We start from the raw sequence: 21420 nt of genomic DNA, 5'->3' as shown, positions 1-21420 counted from the left end.
TGATAAAAATCATTCTCTGCTCCCTGGAGAGAAAATTAAAATAAACAACAAAAATGAAATAGTTTATATAAGAAAGGAATTCTGACTAGACCTCATGTCAAGTAATGTTAACTTGCTCTAATAAAGATCTACAAAATATTTGTATAACATTATGATAATAATAATAATAACAAATAATAAATGATGACTGATAGAAGACAGATGCATGATTGATTATACCTCCAAATTTCTTCACTTTATTGATATTGAATTCTTAGAATTTTGAGAGCAGAAGATTCTTTTATGGTATTGTAGATGAGGAATATAGTAGCTTTTATTTGCAGCTAATAGCATTTCACGAGAAACTTGTGAATTTAATGCCAAATTGCAAACTAGACTTGGGTAATAGCATTCTACCCTTTTCCATACTAAGGCCACTCTAGCACACAAAGTTAGAGCACTGATCTCAACTCCAATTTAATAGTTCGAACAACAATACTTATTTAGGGCCAAATTGGGAGCACAATAGCGTCGGGTCCGAAATAGAGAAAGGGTGGTGATGGCTACATTGATACCATATTTCACGGGTTTTAAGGATTTCTAATATTAAATACAAGTTTAAAACTCTTTATGGGTAGATTGTTCCTTTCTAGGTCTTCAATTCCAAGTATTAAATCATAATAGGTATTTCACCCATATCATGCATGGCGTGTTTGACTTCTATGCAATCAGGTTACCTTTTGAGATACAATTTATGCTCGTCTATACGATATCAAAAATACAAGTAGGGTTGTTTTGGACCAACACTCTCAACAATTGACGGGTAATTCAGCAATTAACTTAATAACACAAAGATCCCGAAATTTGTGGAATTCAATTCCCAAAGCAATTTGTGGAATTCAATTCCCAAACCAAAAAACTTAATTCATAAGCCTTAGACATGTCACAAATGGTCTAAATTTACATTTTCCAGCAAGTAGAACCATCATAAGCTCACTCTTCTATCAAACCCTTTGTTGACTTGTGAAAAACATGTGCAATACATGAAGATATTAGGCTAGGGTAGCACCAAAATGAGCTAAACCACACTCCCATGCCCTTGCAAAGTTATTGAACATAAAATAACATCCATGGACCCTCCATTCAACTAATTTATAGAATTTTTAAATGGTGGAATGAGTCTCAAAGAATATTTTGATGATTGAAACCCCCACACCTATGGTTTCAAAACATTTAACTTCCACAAATCTCAATGAAAAATGGCCAAACTAGATGACAATGAAAGAATATTTAGAGGACCATTCATTCAAATAAGTTTTTGATGCAGAGCCTATGATTGATCTTTGGTTTCTTAATGATTCCTTGTCAACCTTGGCACCAATTAGTGGTCTAGCTTGTTTAGTCGTTCCCTAGCTCTTCTAGGACTTGTCTTGGTCATCCTTCTTGAGACCAAACCCTTAGGCAATCCAGTCTCCCTTCCTCAGAGATACAACTTCTCACAAAAAACTTTTCTTAAGAAAAACCTCTTCAATCCTAAGCCTAGCATTTCGAGATCTTTGTGTTATGTATGTTATTGGAAAACTAGGGGCGCCCGACATGTCCTCTTGACACCCATTCTAACAACCTTACCCTTTTGTTGAAGTTTCCAAACACTAGCACCAATTCTTTTTAAAGTAACATATATGCACGGGTTTTTTCAACAAAATGAGCTCAAACTTTGTATTTCGTCACCACAACATTTATGATGCATGTATTCAACTAATAGGTTCTTAAATACCCCTAACTCAACCAACTCCAACAATGTTTTGAATTGGTTAGCCATTGCAAGAAAAGTTGCTCAAATGTTGTCAACTTGCACTTGACAATATTGACAACACATTGTCAAACACATCAAATGACTCTTTCCCTAGGTTGCATGGATATGCGTACCCATACTCCTGGTACACATGCCCACGTAGCCAAATACCAAATAGTACCCCAAGTACTGAGTACTTAGTGGAAAGCATCATAGCTAAAGACCTTGATTAAGATTTCTATTTATTTTTTTGTTTCTTGTTTGCATATAAGATTCTTGTTTCTCATGGTTAATTCAATACATAATCAGTTTGAAACATTGATACAATACCAATTAACAATAATTTTTATCATATATTATTATCACAACCATATAAAAAATCTTAAAACTGAAGATAATACATTACATTTGCAAACTTTATCGTTGTTCTTGTTTTGAAAATCCATTGTCATGACTCATAATTTTACATTTTCTATATATATTAAATTATAATTAAGAAAAAAAGTTAGACATACACAAGTAACCTCATCCCCTATTTTGAAAAATAGTAGTACCCATACACAATCTCATATCCTAAGCACCCAAGTACCCCCATCCTTTATCATTTGCAATATGTCATTGTTATATGATTTATGATCTTCTTGTTCATGTTTAAAGTTTGCCTTCTCTATTATGCATCTAAACATTTATCATATCTTATTATTATTACAAACATATACCAAATCTTAAAACTGAAGACAATTCATTACATTTGCAAACTTTATCATTGTTCCTGTTTTGAAAAACCATTGTCATGACTCATAATTTCAGATTTTCTATATACATTTAATTATAATGAAAAAAGAGTTTGACATAGCCAAGTAACCTAGTCCCCCTATTTTGAAAAAATAGTCATACATGTACCTTAAGTACCCAAATACCATCTAATGAAAATATTGTCATTGATGTCAAAAGATTCATGAACATGAACAAACCTATAAGTATCACTGTCAAAGGAATTGGTAAAGACGTGTTTGAAAATAGTCTTGGATATATACAATATCATATTACATAGAAGAAAGATTGGAGTTTAATAGAAGATGGGAAAAACATTAAGATGGAACAAATCCACAGAGTTATCACATCACATAGCAGCATAATGATATGTATATATACAGCAGCAGTAGTTGGATATCATATAAGAAGTAAGACCATAACATATTAAGGAAAGAAATTGGAGTCAAATATGCACAGCAGCAGCACTTGCAGGCATCCAAGAAGGAAGCAACAACTAATAAGATTGGGAAGATATGCAGTAGATATACAACAATTATATATGAGTTGGTTGAAATGTTCAGCACATACAGCAGCACACAGACTGAATGAAATAAATTTCTTCAGAGATACTGTAAGGAAACTTGGGTAGTGTTGATAATTTAAACATCCACATCTACATTCAGGAGGAATCAATTTGATATCGTGGCCTTAATATGATCTTCTCAAGGAATGACAAAATAGAGCTAGGTGTATTAAAGGATTGAATCTGAAAGATATGGCATCAAAAATAAGGAAGGAACAGTGGCCATGAACATTCACGACAAAACCATATAGAAGGAGAGTATCATGTACAGAGTTTCAGCAAGAAAAGACATTCTCTCTTTGAAAGAAACGCAGCATACAAAGAGTCGAGGGCAAGAAATATAAAACAAATCTAATCAACATAAGTAGTCCAAAGTCCTCCCGATAGTATGCATGATGGTGGCACAAAAACATAATCAAAGCTTAGTAGGAGAATTATCGTGTTTATACCAAAGCAATGAATTTCAGTAACCAATGTTCATATCACGAGAGTTTACATTGAAGACATCGAATATTATTTGTGGTAAGTACCATGGCGACAGAGTAAATAATAATAGACACGGCAATAATCTGGGCATGCAGCGATCAACTAGAAACTTCAGGGCGTATTACTTATCAAGCTTATCGTGGAAAATCAAGCCTTCCTAACTCTAAGCCCATATTCATCTTGCAGTTGCAATTAAATGAAGGCAGCAGAATAAAAAGCGTTGGGCATTTCTACAGAAAATATGATCTGAAAAGAACAAGCAATAAATGTATTGATATTACCGTGATTCATCAATAGATGCCAACGATCAAAGCAGACCGATAATACCATATATGAAAATATAAAGCAGTGACATTACATTGAAAGGAATGGAGAAACACGTTTAACAACCACCACTTTCGAAGTCCAATAGAAATAATCAGTCTAAGCATCAAGTGGAGTTGAGCAATGAGTACAAGGCACATTACATGGGAGTATTACCGCTACATATTAAAGCTAACAAGAGAGAAATTAATGAAGCCATGCATAAGAACCACTAAGGGTTCGATCTCGTTGCAGGTAACAATTATATTTGAAGCAATATCATCGTGAAATTCCAAGTCAGTGGTAGCGAGTATATGCAGAAGCAAGGTGATTTATGGAACAAATAAGTGACCATGATTGGCAGGGATTAAAATCCCAATAACATAAGATTTTCATTTAGTATTAAAGAGACAATAAAGAAATAAACTAAGACTTCCAAAAATCATACTATTTATGATTTGCTTTACATGAATAGAAAACTTAAATCAAACACATGTTAAGACAAATAATCGAGTTATGGGAAGCGGTGTAATTAAAGGATATGTTCCTTTGCAAAGATACAACCTTTTTAGGTATATGGAAGCTTATATAGATTTTGTCTTTGTTCAAAAACAAAATGTGTGAACATAGAAGAAATGTGAAAAGTGTGTGGCAGACAAAGAGGTATGAGCAGAGAAGAAGTGTATGTGATTGAATATGAAAATAGACAAGTGAGAATGAAGAAAGGAGCAGTGAAGTGAATGAAGTAAAAATAAATAAATGAAAGAGAAGAAAAGAGATTTAAATGATTGAATAATATCATGGAAGTAATTGTATTTATATATTCAGATTTATTAAATCTGCTATATGTACTTATTAATTGAAAGTGTGTGAAAAGAAAGATAAGAAGAAATATTTATATAGAGAGAGAAATATAAATATATTTGTATTAAGAATTTGAGAAGTATATTCAAGAGGTTGACTACAAGAAGACAAAGTTTCAAAGAGTGTGTAGTGAAGTTAAAAGATTCATACATATTTAAGAAGAATAATAGTGGAAATAAAAGTGTTCAACATCAGTTAAGTAAAAGTGCAAAGGTGGAAAAGAAGTTTGTGTGCAGTGAGTTGGTTCTTGCAAAGACAAGCAGTGGAGGTTGGTGCTTCCAGTAGGTTGGAACTTGCGAAGTGTGGGAGTTGGAGCTTCCACCGAGTCAATGCTTATAAGCACTAGGGTTGGAGCCTCTAGTAGGTTGTAGCCTACAAAACTTTGTAAAAGAACAAACAATTTATATAAGAAAGCATTTATTTGCCGTGGTTTTCTCCCACATTGGGTTTCCATGTAAAAGATTGTTTCTTTGTGTTCATGTGCATAATTGTTCATTTCAGCATTTGAAGTTTTCAATTGGAAAATTTCTTATTATATTGATTCACACCACCCCCCCCCCACTCAGTATAATCGTGTGCTTTTCACCGTCGTCCCCATGCAACTTTGTTCTTTCTACATCCTAGGATGGTTGTTGACCAATGTTGACCATTGGCACCTACTTACTCTAGAATGCCCTACATTTGACCAATTAGCTTGTTTAGCTTTATTACAATATGAGAGGTCACAAAAGACAATATAACAACTTGAACAAAAGTATCAATACCTTTGGGAGTCCTTGGGATTACAACCATGGGTACGTTGCACGAATTTCATGTGAGTTCCAGGCCATACACAACCCTACAAAGCTTTGCAATGCAGAGAAAATAATAAAAAATGAAGGAATGTAGAGAGTTTATTTCTTTCACCGTATAAATAACATCCATCGAGCCTTGGTCGATGAAGACAAGATTTTACATAATTTTACATCATATACAATCGATACAAATCAATTTTTGAATTGTAACTAACAAAACCCGTGACTTTGTTCATATTGATAACTTTTGTATCTTTCAGCAACTTTTGTCAAATTGCCTCAAATGACTTCCTAAGACATGGATCTGCAAAGAGCAATCCTAGGATCGTGCCACTTCACTCAAGGAACAGAAGGATCATTTCCATGCACAAAACAGGAATTTCAAGCATCTAACACTCCTGAGCCACTCACCTAATCGGGCCCTCCACTGCACTAATATGTTCGGCTAACAACTCATCGAGTGAATAGAGAGGGAGTGATTCTATAGATGATAGCGGGAAAGAGGGATGGGTAATTCAAATGGTCTAAAAGACCTTATCCCATGACCAAAACATAAGAACAAACCTAGTTTGCTACTATAGCCTCATGGAGGTAGGAATTCAATCAAGTGCTCCTAAACCAAGTGGTAGTATCCTAGTCTTTGTGACAACTCAAAGGTCTAAATTGAAAGGAAAATGGTGCCTAGTGCTAGGGCGCTATTGTCGATCCCAATTTAACCATTTAAAGTGTATTGCAATCTAGAATGTTATAATGTTTCCCAAAATAGTCCCTATCAATGTTTAATATAATCAGTCATAAGCACCAAAATGGGTGCTAAATACCACACACCAAAATGACCACTAAATGTTGTGCCAATTCGTGAGAGTTGAAGAATTTATGACTACATCTAGCCCCCACTTTAGTGGAGTTATTAACCTACACACATGCCCACTATAAAATGTAGAGAAGTAAAGGTCAAGGCACTATCAAAAGTCTGCAATATGAAGCAAAGAGGGTTTTAAAAACATTAAAAAATGTCTAGACATCAATTCAAAACACAAGAAGTGCAAAGCATACACACAAGACACATAAATAAAACTCAAGGCACAAAGCATATGGTCAAAGTAGGCATGACACAAAACAAACATGTCAGGCATGTAAGAAATGGAGCAAGTAAATAAGGCATGCAAGCTATAGTGGGAAAACATAAGACTCGAAAAACAATTATGCAGCATACACTGAGGTAAACAATTTATAGTACTAACCTGTGTCTAAACGTAATTCGTTGTTTAGGATATGACAGGTATAGAAGTTTTATCTATTCAACAATATAAACATCCAAAGTTTTACAAGGTTAGTACATATGCATATAAACACTATATAAGTGGAATGATTTATGATATAAAGTGTTGGTAATAACAAATTCCTTTAGCAGCCTAGAAGAATGTAAGTCACCACTAATAAATCACTACAATATGAAACAACAACAATGTACCTTCTAGAAATAATGAGGAACGCGTTGGTGGTGTTTTGTCAACACTTGTTCCCACTGATACTGTTGATAAATCAAACTGAAACAGAGCTGGTGAATCTCAAGACACTTGATAAAGAAGTGCACTAACACATCCAGCAATGTCAAACTGCATTCTAATCAAAGCACTTCAGCACAACTTCCCACAAAATACACCATTATGGATGATAAGAAAAGCTCCTCATATAAATCAGTTATATTGTAGACCATATTAGCATAGTGGACAGATCTTGAAGATAGTAGAGTAGGTATAAAACATTGTCAAAATCTTCACATAGTACCCTTCGCAACTAACTATTCGTTCTAATCATCATCTTGACAAGCAACCATTGCTAAAAAGAAATTAGCAACAAAGAGGTGTTTCACGTTATGCAAATCACATGCTCCAAAACATGACATGTAACACTCGTTTTAAAAGGTACAATGCTCTAAAGACTCAAATGTGATGTTTAAAGGCTGCATGGCCAGCATACACATTCTCATTGGTAACAAGAATTAGTAGTAAATGAAGGAATAACACCCATAATATAAAAACGTACTTGATATGGCTAGGATACGAATAGTAAAGCAAAATAGAAAAGGGAACAACATGCAATAAGTGTAATGTTTCCGTCATAAAATAAATAATTAATCAAACATTGTTTATGGGCCAATTGTTTTAGTATATCTTGGACCCATTTTTATTTAATTGTTTCCTAGGTGTGGCCATCATCTCTTTGTAAACCCTCGGGAAGTTCCTCCGAAGGGTATTTAAGCACGGCATGTAGGTAGTAGTTGGGAGGCGATTTTGGATTATTTCTTTGTACTGCGAATTCCTGTTAGAGTTCAAGTATTGTTTGTCATTTCGGAAGTGAAAGATCTTCCCTACTTGGCTATTCCGATTTTGGTGGGATTCAACCCTCACCCTATTCCGTCTATGTATTACTTGCTCGGATCTGGCAAATACGCACCATCTTGTTTGCAAATATAATTACTATTTGGGGATTAATTGCACATATTCATGATCTCTCTCTCTCTCTCTCTCTCTCTCTCTCTCTCTCTCTCTCTCTCTCTCTCTCTCTCGTGTACCAAGTTGTCTGTGTTCAATATATCATATACAATTCATTGCATGTTGGCATCACCGAATTTCATCACATATCTTCTGTCATTGGTGAACTCCCTTAGGCATGCAAATCGTACATTTCCACTTGCTACACTCATCGTACAGACAACTCAATCACCATTCCAGCACTAATACCACACGGCTACATCCTCTACATCCACCATACACCTTCAGCCCCACACTATATGACTCCTCTTTCCCACACCGCACGGCCTATTTCCCATCACTGTACGACCACTCAATCACAATTGTACAGCCTATCCAGTGACAGCTGTACGGCCCTTCAACTTTCACCATACAACCTTTGCCCCACCACTACCGTATGACCTGTTTCCATTGTGCATTGTATGCTTCCACAATACTGTATGACCTCCCTATTGTGCATAGAACACTACCGTACGGCCAACTTATCTTCCTGGAAGTGACATTGGGAATGGAACATTACAGTGGTATCAGAGCCAAAGTCCTACCAGCCTATGGACAGTGAATGAAAGTTTATAGCCGGAAGAGAAGGAGATCCAAATTAGTTGATACAATAGCAGAACAAGAACCTACTCCCATAGAAGTCATGGCACTATTGAGGGATCTTTCAAGGAATCAAGCGGAGATCAATGACACTCAGTGACTTATGGAAGAAACTCTCCAGAAACTAGTAGACAATAAGATATTTGAGGAACAAAATGGTCATAGTTTCGACTCAGCTTTGAGAAAGGCAAATCCTCATCCGACATGCTCTCGACCTTCCATGCCGACTTTCTCACACAGATGGAGGTACCACATGGAGGAAGGCAACCAACCTTTGAGGAAATTCAAGAACAGTTGAAAGAAGACCGGAAGAATGCAAACTTATCTTCCTAGAAGTGACGTTGGGAACAAAACATTACAATAAGTCTACAAAATTCACCCATCCAAAGACAAACACTTTAAACTAGACAATCAGTCCAAAATTATCGAAATAAATCAAATACCTTCATATGTGCAACCAAAATTTAAAACTTCATTTTGCAATTAGTGAGCTCTATATGAAATTAATTGAACCAAATCAATGAAATAACTCAAAATTATATAATAAATATGCTTTTTATAAGTTAAATGAAAATGTTTAGCATGAGACAAATAGAAGTTGTTACTCCAACAAACAAGACTCCTTTTTTGGTGGCTTAAGCATAGATAAGAGGATGGCATTGTTGTAGGATAAGAGAATAGCCATACAATTACAAAGAAACCCACCATTGGAACAGTTACAAAGGAGTGTAAACAAGAAAAATAGTTGATGCAAGGTTGACTGGATGCAATGATGTTATTGGCAAGAAATGTGGGAAATGATTCAAAATTTAAAAAAAAAACATAAAACACATGATTTCATGACTTTAACACCTAAAACCATTGAATTAACAATGAAAAAAAAATTTATAGGTTATGCTATGCATTAAAAATCCACTCTAAAAAGAAGCAAGAAAATGGTGGCAATTTCCATGCTTTATCAATATCTTCAAGATGTCTCTACAACAAGAGACACACTGAATGTAATCAATGCAAAATCAAAGAGCACCCTCACTAGGTAAAAAATTGGCACATACCTGCGACCTTAACTAATATAGTTATCATGTCATTCAAATGATTAAATTTAATCAACTAAAAAACATACAAATTATATATTGCAATTTGTCACACAGCTCACCATTTGGATCATATTAATTCTCATTTTAACTACTTTCTCTTATGTTCTAACTCAATAACTTAGATTTTTGTGGTTTAAAATATAATAATGTTCATCACTTTCTACTATGTCTATTTGTATTATTGTCTTTATCGCAATCTTCTGAGTCTGCACATTCACACATAAAAGAGTCAAAAACGTTGTCTTCTATAGCGGCTTTCCTAAGTCAAAACCCATATTGGTATCATGCCTCCACAATAGAAATGACTAATGATAAAAGGGTGTTCCACAAATTTTCAGGAATTGATAAGCCGAGATTCCTAGAAGGTATTGTGTATCAGGAAGGGAGTTTCTTTTATTTGAGAATAAAAACTCTTCTGAAACAACTTGTGAATTTATATTGAAATTAGAACACTAGGTTGTGGTACTAGTCTCCATGCCTTTCTTGTAATTTCAAGAACCAAACTTGTTAAGATTATAGCTAAATTCAGGTTGATTCAACATTAAGATGCAATGTTGACACGCACACACATATAAATCATAGATTATAATGTGATATATATTAACTAATAATGATTAATCATAAAGACATGTCTCTTCGTGAGACATGTCTCCTACTCTTATATTTATAAGAGTTAGGGATTTGCATTTGAAACATACCAATTATAACAGTAATATTATTACATTTGTAGAGATCCAAGAAATTAACATGGTATCAGAGCCAAGTTGCAGATTTAAAAAAAGATAGTGAAGTAAGATGTAATAAAATATATAACCGTCCGCAGAGATGCATAGAGGACGAATGATACAACATATATATACACCTAGAGGATAACAAAGATTGCAACTTTGATGGAATCAAATCTTATACATATATCACAACAAAATTTGTCAGGGAGACGTATATTGATCATCAATAGTATCTATCAAAGATAAAGATGAGATTAATATATAAAAAGGTTGGGCGAACATAGTACCATCTTTGCAACACATGGATACCATGCAGAAGAAGTAGAATGAGAATTATAACTGGGAAAACTATGAAAGGATGGGAAGAAGAAGAATAGAGACAAACTCAATCCTTTGCAGTCAGCAAACAAGGAAAGAATAGCAGAGGATATTTGTGGAGAATGATGTGCGTATGTATTAAGGAGGATTAATTTACAAATTCAGCATAGATAGTAAGCCAAAAAAATGCTACTAGGAGACATCTGGATGTGATAATGAATACATAAGGATAGTACCTGCAGGAACTTTGAGACAATACCATTCAGGAAACTAATAAATTAATACAGTCAGCGAGCAATGTAGGGGAAAAATGCAAACAAACATCTAGGGAAAATCCAATTCAGTGAAGGTCAGAGGAAAGGAGAGAATTTCAGTCAGCATTGAAGAGCTTACAGGATAGGTACTTGAACAAAGAGCACCATATGAAAGGAAGATCCAGCCAAGACTGGCATTGGTAGACTCGTATCAGAATATACATTACAGGCAGAAATATAACCAGTGATAGCGGAGTAACATGGACATGGATTAAACCAGTAACAAGCAAATCAATCATAGCTACGATTTCAATATACTTAGTTGATCCAGAACACTATAGCATATTTGGAAGAAGACATATTATTATGCCAACTCAGCATAGTGTGAAAGAGGCATCGAATAAGGAAGTATATCCAACAGGCATGGAGGAGTAGGGGTCTATGGCAATAAGGAATGGAAACCCATATGTTGACATCGACAAGAGACAATGATATCCTTGGCTATCAATCTACAATCACTGAACAAAAAATAAGAATAAGATCCCAAATACATACTGGGCTGAATAAATATGGTTGGTCAAAACCATCAATCGAGAGATAGAACATAATAGAGGATCTTCAAACTGCTTGGGGGAAAGAAGAAATGAGTTCGATAGCAGCATATAAGCTGCAAAACGTTCTATGGAGGGATGCACAACATACACAGCCAGCTACATAGTAAATAAATACTATCTGTTGCAGTCTAAGATAGCCAACGATAAGAAAGGGAATATCATACGAGTGATATCCTTAAGCTGTGTAGTTCAGGAAAGACGAATAACTATGGAAAGACATCTTATTTATTGTCTACCCATACTTACTAGGATAGGATGAATCATCGATACTAGGAGGAATCGACAATAATTATACAGAGTGGCACAACAATATGTAGAATGGTGAAGCATCAAAGGAATTAGGATACCCTCAACATTCTCTATAATACAGCAAGTAGACTCATACACCATCGCATCAACATCTATAGACAAGAACATCGGTTTTAAGTATCCACAACACTTGAGGAAAGAACACAAATTCAGACCATTGAACAAGAGTGATATATATATCTATATCTATATATATATATATATATATATGGGGGCAGATTTGAAATGGGGTTTAATTAAGACATGTGATAAAATGAGATACAACAAGAAATATATATAATAGCCAAGATATATGAAGCTATATTGATAAGGAGTATGGGCAATGGAGAATTAGAAAGAAATGCAATATCCATGATAAAGCATCAAATGATTTAAAAGACAAAGTTGGTTAAAGATCAAACAAATACCTTTGCATGAACAAAGGAAAATTGAGTTGTTATGAGACATTAATGAAGCCTTTAAGAATTCATTTGAACTATCTGCGAGTCTTTCTTTGATGAATAAAAGTCAACATATGAGTTATAGATTCATTCATGTGTCACAATCATACTCAATCGAGATATTGGTATATTGTGGACAAGTTTGTGAAAATGGAAGGACATGTTCGGCTCTACTGTTAAGCTAAAGTTTGGGCCTTCAATGGACGAAAAAAGCAAGTTGGAACTTAAAAGGAGTTGTCAGTCATATTTGATACAAAATTGTTCAATGTAAAAACCCTCAACAAGCTATATCCTTAACAAACATCAATTTGCTTTTGCTAATCAATAGTTTGATATTTTTTCAAACATTTGGCAGGCAAATTATTATCACTCAATAAATAATTCTTTAAACTCACAGCCAGCTGCTCACAATTTTAATTGATTATGTCTTTGTCAATTTGGACAAATGAACACCACTAAACAATTCAGAAGTAATTCTACAATTGATGGCAATGCTACTAATATCCAATTTAAAAATTGACTTCTGGAAATTTACAAGAATGCAATAATGAACCTGGAAATTGACTTCTAACAGATGAAATATGGATTGCAGCTCTCAAGAAATAATCCAATTTACTCGCAGGTTCAAAAATACATGCTCTTCGCTTATAATCACAAGTGCTCTAAAACCTTATTGCTGCCCCCCAATAATTGATTGTAGCCTTACACAAAGTCTGAAATCGCTGCCAAATATAGGGACAACAGCCACAATAGATTCCTCTTTAACCACACCAAATAGTAGACAATAATGGCGTTCCAAATCACAAATTTTGTAGCCACACTGAAATTCCCAGGTACAATACATAACAATCGGGAAATACTATAATTTAATTAAGAGAATTGTCAGAATTAATTCACAATACCTTAGCTATGAATTACCAAACACTTCTTAATTCCAAACCCTTATACTTCAGCAAGGGCAAAGAAATCGGTAAACTCAGAAACTCTTTGCAGGAAAGAAAAGAAAATAATTAATTAGATGCTTTACTCATCAAATGGGCTCATATTTATAATCTCCAAATGGCACAAAGTTTCTCAAATGAACTTCATTTAAGAAGTATCCCACACACAACATTAAAACATAATAAAGTGCCATTACAACCTAATTTATTAATTGCTTTTAGCTTTGAAAATGACCTTTTCCATCATAACTCCAAGTTCTGACACGTAAGGCCACTGTTTCTTGTTCCCATGATTTAAAACTTTTTGTCCTGGTTCCAACAAGCTATGATATTGAGGTGACCCACCAACAACACCAGCAAAAATAGCAACCTTAGCATATTTAGATGAATAATAATAACAATTCACCTGTCTTGCGAAAACAACTAAAGAAACATCACAATCAAAATCTGACAACACCAAAGTGATCCTAATAATGAAAAACGATGAATGAACCTAGCGAGGTGACTTACTATAAATAGACGCTCCCTCTAAGATTCTTGGAGCCCAAACCAGAAACCAAAAATAAAAACTGAGAGCATCCTCTGACTCCTCTCACTCAACTAAGCTCATTGGAGCCAACAGATTGACTTACTATAAATAGTAAGTCCCTCAAACAGAGTCAAAACACACCATAGGCTGCTAGAAAGCCTATAACCACACAAGCGAGACCCTCAAATCCTGCTGTCAGCTCACGAGGGTCATGATGGTGAACTAACCTAGCCAAATGCAGGAACCTGCTAAAAATGGGGGCATTAGATTCAACAATATAAGAATGAGTGGAAATTTTACATTGTGGGAGGAATGTAGTCAATGTTCCATTCCCACTTCAACTTTATTTAGAGGGGAGATGTTCCATTCTCAAATAATCTGGAAAACACAATTTTTGAATCTTCATGTGTAAAAATGTATTTTTATCTTTTACATTTATCTACTCTTTATAGTCTCTCTCTTATTTTTCTATACATACTATAAAGGTTATTTTCCTTGATCTTTTCCTTTATATTTGAGGTTATTCTTATAGGAAAAGAAGGTTGGTACTTTACATATGCTACCAAATATTGTGCAAACTCAATCTAATGATAGTAGCTCCAAAGACCTTGATGATCAAGATAGATAAAATGAGGCTCTTGAAGCAAACATCTTTAATAATTGAGATTATGAGATTCTTCTATATTAAGAGGGAGTATGACACTTCTTCTAAGGCAACGCAAGAGCGTAGAAGATTGATACTCAGAGGGAGTCTAGAAATAAATGTGTACAACTGCATGATTTTGATGGGCCCACTCCTATGTATATCATGAGGAAGTGAGGACTTATCACCAAAAAATTAGATATTGAATTTAGAGTGAGTTTGATAGGCATCCTTGAGTGAAGAGAGTTTCTGAGGAAGTAACTAGAGGACTTGACTTCCCAAGATCGATTTTCAGAGGGAGAAATTTTGAGATACAATTCTTTGTAGATGATATCTTCTCTATGAGGAGAACTTTTAAGAAAAATTCTGTGTAATGCGCTCTCCTCTATGAGAGAGTAGTCTGAAGTAAAAACCCTTGTTCCCCCCTCTAGTAGCAACTATGGTGGGTCCACCCTCTGACTTGGTTCATAGTGGATATCATGTGAGTTACTAAATGATGTTGTTGTGAGTATGTCATGAAAGATGATGATCTTTCATTGATGTATATATTTAGAGGGGACCTATTGAAAGGTGACGATCTTATCAATAGTTGGACCTATTATCATAACAGACTACATTAAGTTTATGATAACGAACAGAAGGTAACTATTGAAAGGTGACAATCTTATCAATAGTAGACCTATCTCCTAACACCAAAATGTGTTGGAGTAAGTGTTATCATGGTTCTTTGGGCCGGATTTTGCTGGACACCTTGATACCCAACTTATCATAGTTCTTCGGGCTGGATTTTGCTGGACACCATGAAAGTTGTTATGGTTCTTTGGGCCGGATCTAGGCGAACACCATAACTTAAAACTATCATAAACTGCACTTAAGGTGGTGTTCAAATCTTCTAATCAAATTGCTTTAATTCTCTCTTTGTTAAAGAGGGAATGTTGAAAAATTTAGCCTTCTAGTGAATTAGAGCAAATTCCATATGTAATATATGTTAATCAAAGTAACGTGAATTGGAATCGGCAAGGCCAAATCAAATAGTAAATCGGCAATGAATCGGCAAATTTGAAAAAACCCTTTAAATTTAAAGATTTTAACAATTTAAAACTTATTTCATACACCCTTTATTGAATATAACTTAAACACACTATAACATCATCAAATAGAAATTAAAACTTAACATACATAAACATGAAACAATCCATCACATATGTAACTATGTTATCTAAAATGTAAATTGTAGGCTAGTTGAAGTAAATAGAAATCAAATGATCATAATAATTAAAATCATAGAATGTATGTAAGATGATCCATAAGACATCAAATCATAAATGTATGTAAGAATCTAAGATGAAGATCCATGAAAGTTTGAAACATATGTCTATCAATGATTCAGTATCAATATCTGTAAACAAAATATAAAAACAAGGCTCCAGCTCAAGCCTCAAACTCATAGTCATCATCATCCTCAACATCATCCTCAAGCTCGGCTGCAGCCTCAGCCTCAGCCTCTGAGTATCCAGTCTGCCTAGTAGCAAGGCGTCTAATGTAGGTCCTAGAGGATTGCCGAGCCATATCTCCCGCATGTAAGATGGGCTCACGAACGTCACTAGGGCCTGTGCCTGTGTGTGCACGTGTGCATCTACCAATGCCTGAAGAATGTGCTCTAGCTGCCTCAACCTCTATATCCACCTCGTCAACCCACGCACAGTATTCCTCAATGAGGACTGGATCCACAACCTCTGTGAGCCACTCTGATTCTATATCAATCTCCTCCAGAATGATTGGAGAGGAGTCAGTGTCCAAAATCTATCTGATCCTAAGATGGAGATTGTAATGAACAAAGACAAGATCATTCAACTTCTGCACTGTCAACCTGTTTCTCCTCTTCGAATGGATGTGCTCAAACATGGACCAACTGTGCTCACATCCAGAAGTGCTACTTGGTTGACTCAGAATACGAATGGCAATTTTTTGAAGTTTTGGGGTTGTGGCCCCAAACATTTTCCACCATCTATCTGAAATAAGGGAAAATAGAAACAATTAGACTCATTTACAAATTACAAGTTAACTCTAAAATTACATAATCAACTTTAAGTTTAGAATCTAGATTCATGAACATTGAATATATTATTTAATTTTTACCTGGTTGTAGTGTTGTCTGAGCATTTATGGCCATCCTGCTAGAGAAAAGTGGCCCCTCTTTATTGTTGAACTGGTCTAGCTCAACAATCGCAGCAGCGCTATCTTCATCACTACTCAACCTCTGAATCACTGTGTATAAGCCAGTGAGAACCTCCACATCCGCCTTGAACTCAGGACGGAAACGAAATGCCAAATTCAGATAGTAAGCTGCTGCATGGATGGGTCAATGGAGCTGATTCTGCCATCTCCTATCGATGATGTCCCAAATAGGGTCATACCTCTCCTGCACTCCTGCATATTGGGCTCTGATGGCCTCCTTGGCCCTATCCATGCCCTCATAAATGTAGCCCATAGAGGGCTTCTCCCCATCAGCAGTTCGTAGCAAAGCTACAAGGGGCTCAATGACCTACATATAAAGTAAAACAAAAAATTTGAGTCAAAACTTAAATATAAAATAATATAACTTAAAGTAAAAGTAAAATACTAAATGTTAAATTGCAATAAATTTACCTTAAGGATTTCTCTAGCGGGTTTCCAAAAACCATCCTCATCAAATATGCAATCCGCCACATCTATCCCTACAATGGTCGTAGCATAGGAAGAGGAAATCCACTCCCACCCAACAAACATGCTCCTCAATTCATCCCTTGATGTCAACAAGGACTGCAGGGTGATGAAATTCGAGGCAAACCTCGTGATACCTAGGCGAGCTAACTCCTTGTACTTCCTCATTGTGCTAAGGACAAATGAATGATTATAAATGAATTTGGATATGTTTTTTTCCCTTTCCACACATGACATGACAAATTCAAGTTTGCCAATTTCCTCCAACATGAGGTCAATGCAGTGTGCCGAAGGGGACCAAAATATGGTGGGGTGCCTCTCCATCAAAAGTTTACCTACAACAATTTTAAGTCAATTAGAAATTCAAATTTCAAAATTCAAATAAATTTATTTTCAAAACTTGAAAAGTTAAAAGTTTACCTGCAGCAACATAACTTGCTGCATTATCCGTCACCACTTGGATCACATTTTGTTCCCCCACCTTTGCTATGACTTCCTCAATAGCCTCACATAAGTATGTGGCATTTTTTACATGTGCGGAAGCATCAATGGATTTGATGAACATGGCATATCCTACAAGTAACAAAACAATGAATTATAATATTAAATGGATCATCAACAAATTAGCATTCAACAAATCAAAATTTACAATTATGTATGTAGGAAAGTAGAATGATCAATCACCTCCACAGGATACAAAAAAATTGAGGAGTGTTCTATTCCTCCTATCTGTCCAACCATCAGTCATGATGGTGCAACCCTTTGCAATCCACTCCTTTCAGTTCTCCTCGAGCTCAGCCCTCATGTCCTCAACCATCTCATCCAAGAGGTATCCGCTCAACTCAGCCTCAATTGGGGCTTTAAACCCCGAACCACAAATAGCAACTGCATCTATCATGTTCTACCAATAAGGAGCCCTGTCACAAATAAAAATTTAGATGTCAAAGACTCAAATTATAAAACAAGTAGATATAATTAAAGTTTTACTTTTACTTTTAATTTTAACTTTAAAGAAAAAAAAGAAAAAAGAATCAATTACCTGGCTGCAATAAATGGAATGTTGCAAAAGTACCAAAATTTGCATATCTCCTTTCTAGCAGCATCATGAATCTCCTTGTTCAAACCCATGCCCTCAAGCATGGGTTGGGAACTAGGAGTAGTGCGGGGCACAAAGTAACTATCCATTTTGATTTTTCGCACTCTAGGCTGCAATAGGTTGGTGTGGGACTCTGTCTTAGTATGTGACCAACTAGCACTAGCACTAGCACTAGCACTAGCACGAGCAGAAGAACTAGGATAAAAAGGAGGCCTAGAAGAACCCTCTCCAACACAACCTACGGATGCAAAAACTGATGCAGATGCAGATGTGGATGCGGCTGCGAATGCGGAAGCATGGGAGCCAATACCCCTTAACCCTTTAAGTTGCATTTTCCTATTCGCTTTGTCTTTTTCAATTTTTTCTAATGCCATTAAGCAAGTGCATTTTGCCTCAGGAGTTTGGTGAGTGCAAATTGTAACATCGTGTCCAAGGATAGCAGCATTGTGGTATTTCAATCTATAAATACCTCCAGAAGATATTTTTTCTTTACAAAACATACATTTTGTTTGATATTTGGTTCTTCCAGGAAACTCTTCGTTATATTTCCAACATTCATCTTTTTTACCCATTGAGAATTTGCGAAAAATGAAATCAAAGACTGCTGCAATAAAAAAATTTATGTAAAATATCAAAGTTCGAAGCTAATAAAAGCTACAAAACAACAAACCCTAGTTTGCAACTTAGTAAAAATAAAGAACATTCAAGATCTAAACCAAAAATCTTGAAAACTATAAAAATTTAACAAAAATGCATAACACACTAAAAATTTAACAAAAAATGCATAATACACTAACATACAAAAAAAAAGAGCACGTACCTCTTGCAAATGAGTTGAGGAGTGTTGATATTGGCTCCTTAATGCTCCCAATGCAATTGATGGCCTCCCCAAATGGACTATTGATCTCTTTGGTGCTCTTCCTTCTTGCCGGTTAGAAACCTATGGCTTTTCTTTTCTCTTCTTCTCTCTCACTTTTCCTCTCTTCTACTCATGCTTAACAAATAGAATGCCCTTTAGGGTTATAACAAAGAGAATAGGTCAAAAAGAAAGTAAAAAAAACAAGTTATTTTTTTTAAATTTACAAGTCCATACTTTTCATACCGCGGCCAATTTCTTGGCGATTTTTTAAGGCGATTTAGGCGATTTTTTTGGTGAATCGCCAATACATGCGATTCGGGCGATTCACCCAATGAAATCGGCAATGGCGATTCCCAACACTAAAAAAATCGCCATCCATGAATCGGCGATTCACGCGATTTCAGCGCGATTCTCGTTACTATGATGTTAATATATGTGTGAGTTGATAATTTTTTGTTGATATCCATAAATATCACATTGAAATGATATATCTCCATATGCTTGAGAGCATATTGTGTTCCATAACAAATCCTCCCTAGCTAAGAGGGAGTGTTAAAATTATAGCTATAGTCAGATTGATTTAATCTTAATGATACATATATATATATATATATATATATATATATATATATATATATATCATATGTTGTATTGTGATATATATTAACTAATAATGATTAATCATAAAGACATATTGTTCATGAGACATATCTCCTACTCTTATAAGAGTTTGGGATCTGCATTTGAAACATATCAATTATAACGGCAATATTAATACATTTGCAGAGATCCAAGAAATTAATAAAACTGAGACCAATTTTGCACACAATTAGGGTGCTAGTCTCTAGTACAATTTAACAATTTCTATAACCAAGTGCTTTGGAATATCATTGAGCTTGCCAATCTAGTCCAGTACACATGCATTTTACATTATAAGTCACAAGCACCAAAATCAGTGTTAAGCACCACGTTAAACTATTAGGGCTGCATACAAGGAACTTTTTAGTTTATGCCAAAATTACTATCTATCGATACTAGTGCCTCGGCCTTTTTGGCAATTTAAAGGTCCAAATTTTCAGCACACTATATAGCCTTGCACCATGTCCCTTGCATCCATCGCAATTTAATACTTTGGAGGGAAAATCTCTTTAGGTTTTCATCAAGTTTAACTATCTAGTTCCAATCCATACAAGTCAAAAAAGCCAATACTTGATATTAAATAATTGTATGTTTGATAACACCTTTAGAATTCTTCCTTGGTATATCTTGAACTATTAGAATTAGAGACAGAGATTCCTTGAAACGTTGCAAATGGTGTGAGCTGCTCTTATTTGCAACTCACATAATTTTGAATCAAGTGCCAAATTGTGAGCACAATACCGTTGGGTGCTAGTGTCTAGCCTTTTTTAGAAAATCGATAGGGCGCTACTGTAAAGCGTAAATTGATAGTTGAAAGTAATGAGCAATGGAGAATGTTATAATGTTTTTCATTCTAGTCCCCATATACGTTTCAAATAATCAATCATAAGAACCAAAATGAGTGCTAATTACCACACCAAAATGAATGTAAAACACCACATCAATTGTGAGAGATACATAATTTATGAATCTACATCTAGACAAGATTTAGCTGAAGTTTAAACATACACACATACCCACAATGAAGGGTAGACAATTCAAAGTCAAAGCACTTAAAATATATGCAATATGAAATAAAAACATATAATATTAAAGTATATAAGAAAACACAAAGAAGACATGAATTTGGAAAATACAGAAAACATGCAAGACACATAAGACATGGAGAAAGCAAATAAGGAACACAAGCCACAAACGGAAGTCAGCGAGAAAATAAAACCACAACGTAATAGTTGTCTAAACAGAATCCTTTTTTTATAATATGAAAGGTGCAGAAGTTATATTTCATCTACAATACAACCATCCAAAGTCTTAATAGTTTAGTACATGTGCATTATAAACATTGTATAAATGGAATGATAGCTGGCATAAAGTGTCGGTAATAACAAACTTTTGTAACATACTAGAAGAATGCTAATTATTGTTGGAGATTGTAGCTGCGATAGAGATCTTTATCTCTAAAGATATGGACCTTATTATTGTCATGGTCACCTTGAATTGAAGAGGACACTTACAATTAAATTGTAATATTAAATATAAAGTCATGTGTCATT

General features: G+C 35.0%; 1 protein-coding gene and 1 long non-coding RNA gene across 2 annotated transcripts in view; both read right to left on the bottom strand.

The window, feature by feature from the left end:
* Positions 1–3713: 3713 nt before the first annotated feature.
* LOC149533944 (uncharacterized) overlaps positions 3714–21420 on the bottom strand; it is a 119717-nt gene continuing 102010 nt past the window's right edge. The window contains exon 6 of the long non-coding RNA XR_016357128.1: positions 3714–3845. This is a non-coding gene — a long non-coding RNA (uncharacterized LOC149533944). The remainder of the gene's footprint in view (positions 3846–21420) is intronic.
* Positions 16713–17842, bottom strand: LOC149533945 (uncharacterized). The gene is made up of 2 exons (XM_089805065.1): positions 17220–17842; positions 16713–17115 (listed from the first exon to the last, which is right to left on the bottom strand). The coding sequence occupies exons 1-2, from the start codon at positions 17595–17597 to the stop codon at positions 16933–16935; spliced, it is 561 nt and encodes a 186-aa protein (XP_089661191.1). The 5' UTR covers positions 17598–17842; the 3' UTR covers positions 16713–16932.

Source organism: Cupressus sempervirens, chromosome 10 (genome assembly GCF_028749045.1).
Source record: "Cupressus sempervirens isolate cs-2001-9-10 chromosome 10, ASM2874904v1, whole genome shotgun sequence".
NCBI lineage: Eukaryota > Viridiplantae > Streptophyta > Pinopsida > Cupressales > Cupressaceae > Cupressus > Cupressus sempervirens.
Note: the sequence above shows the minus strand (reverse complement) of the source record. Positions and strands in the feature narration are given on the sequence as shown.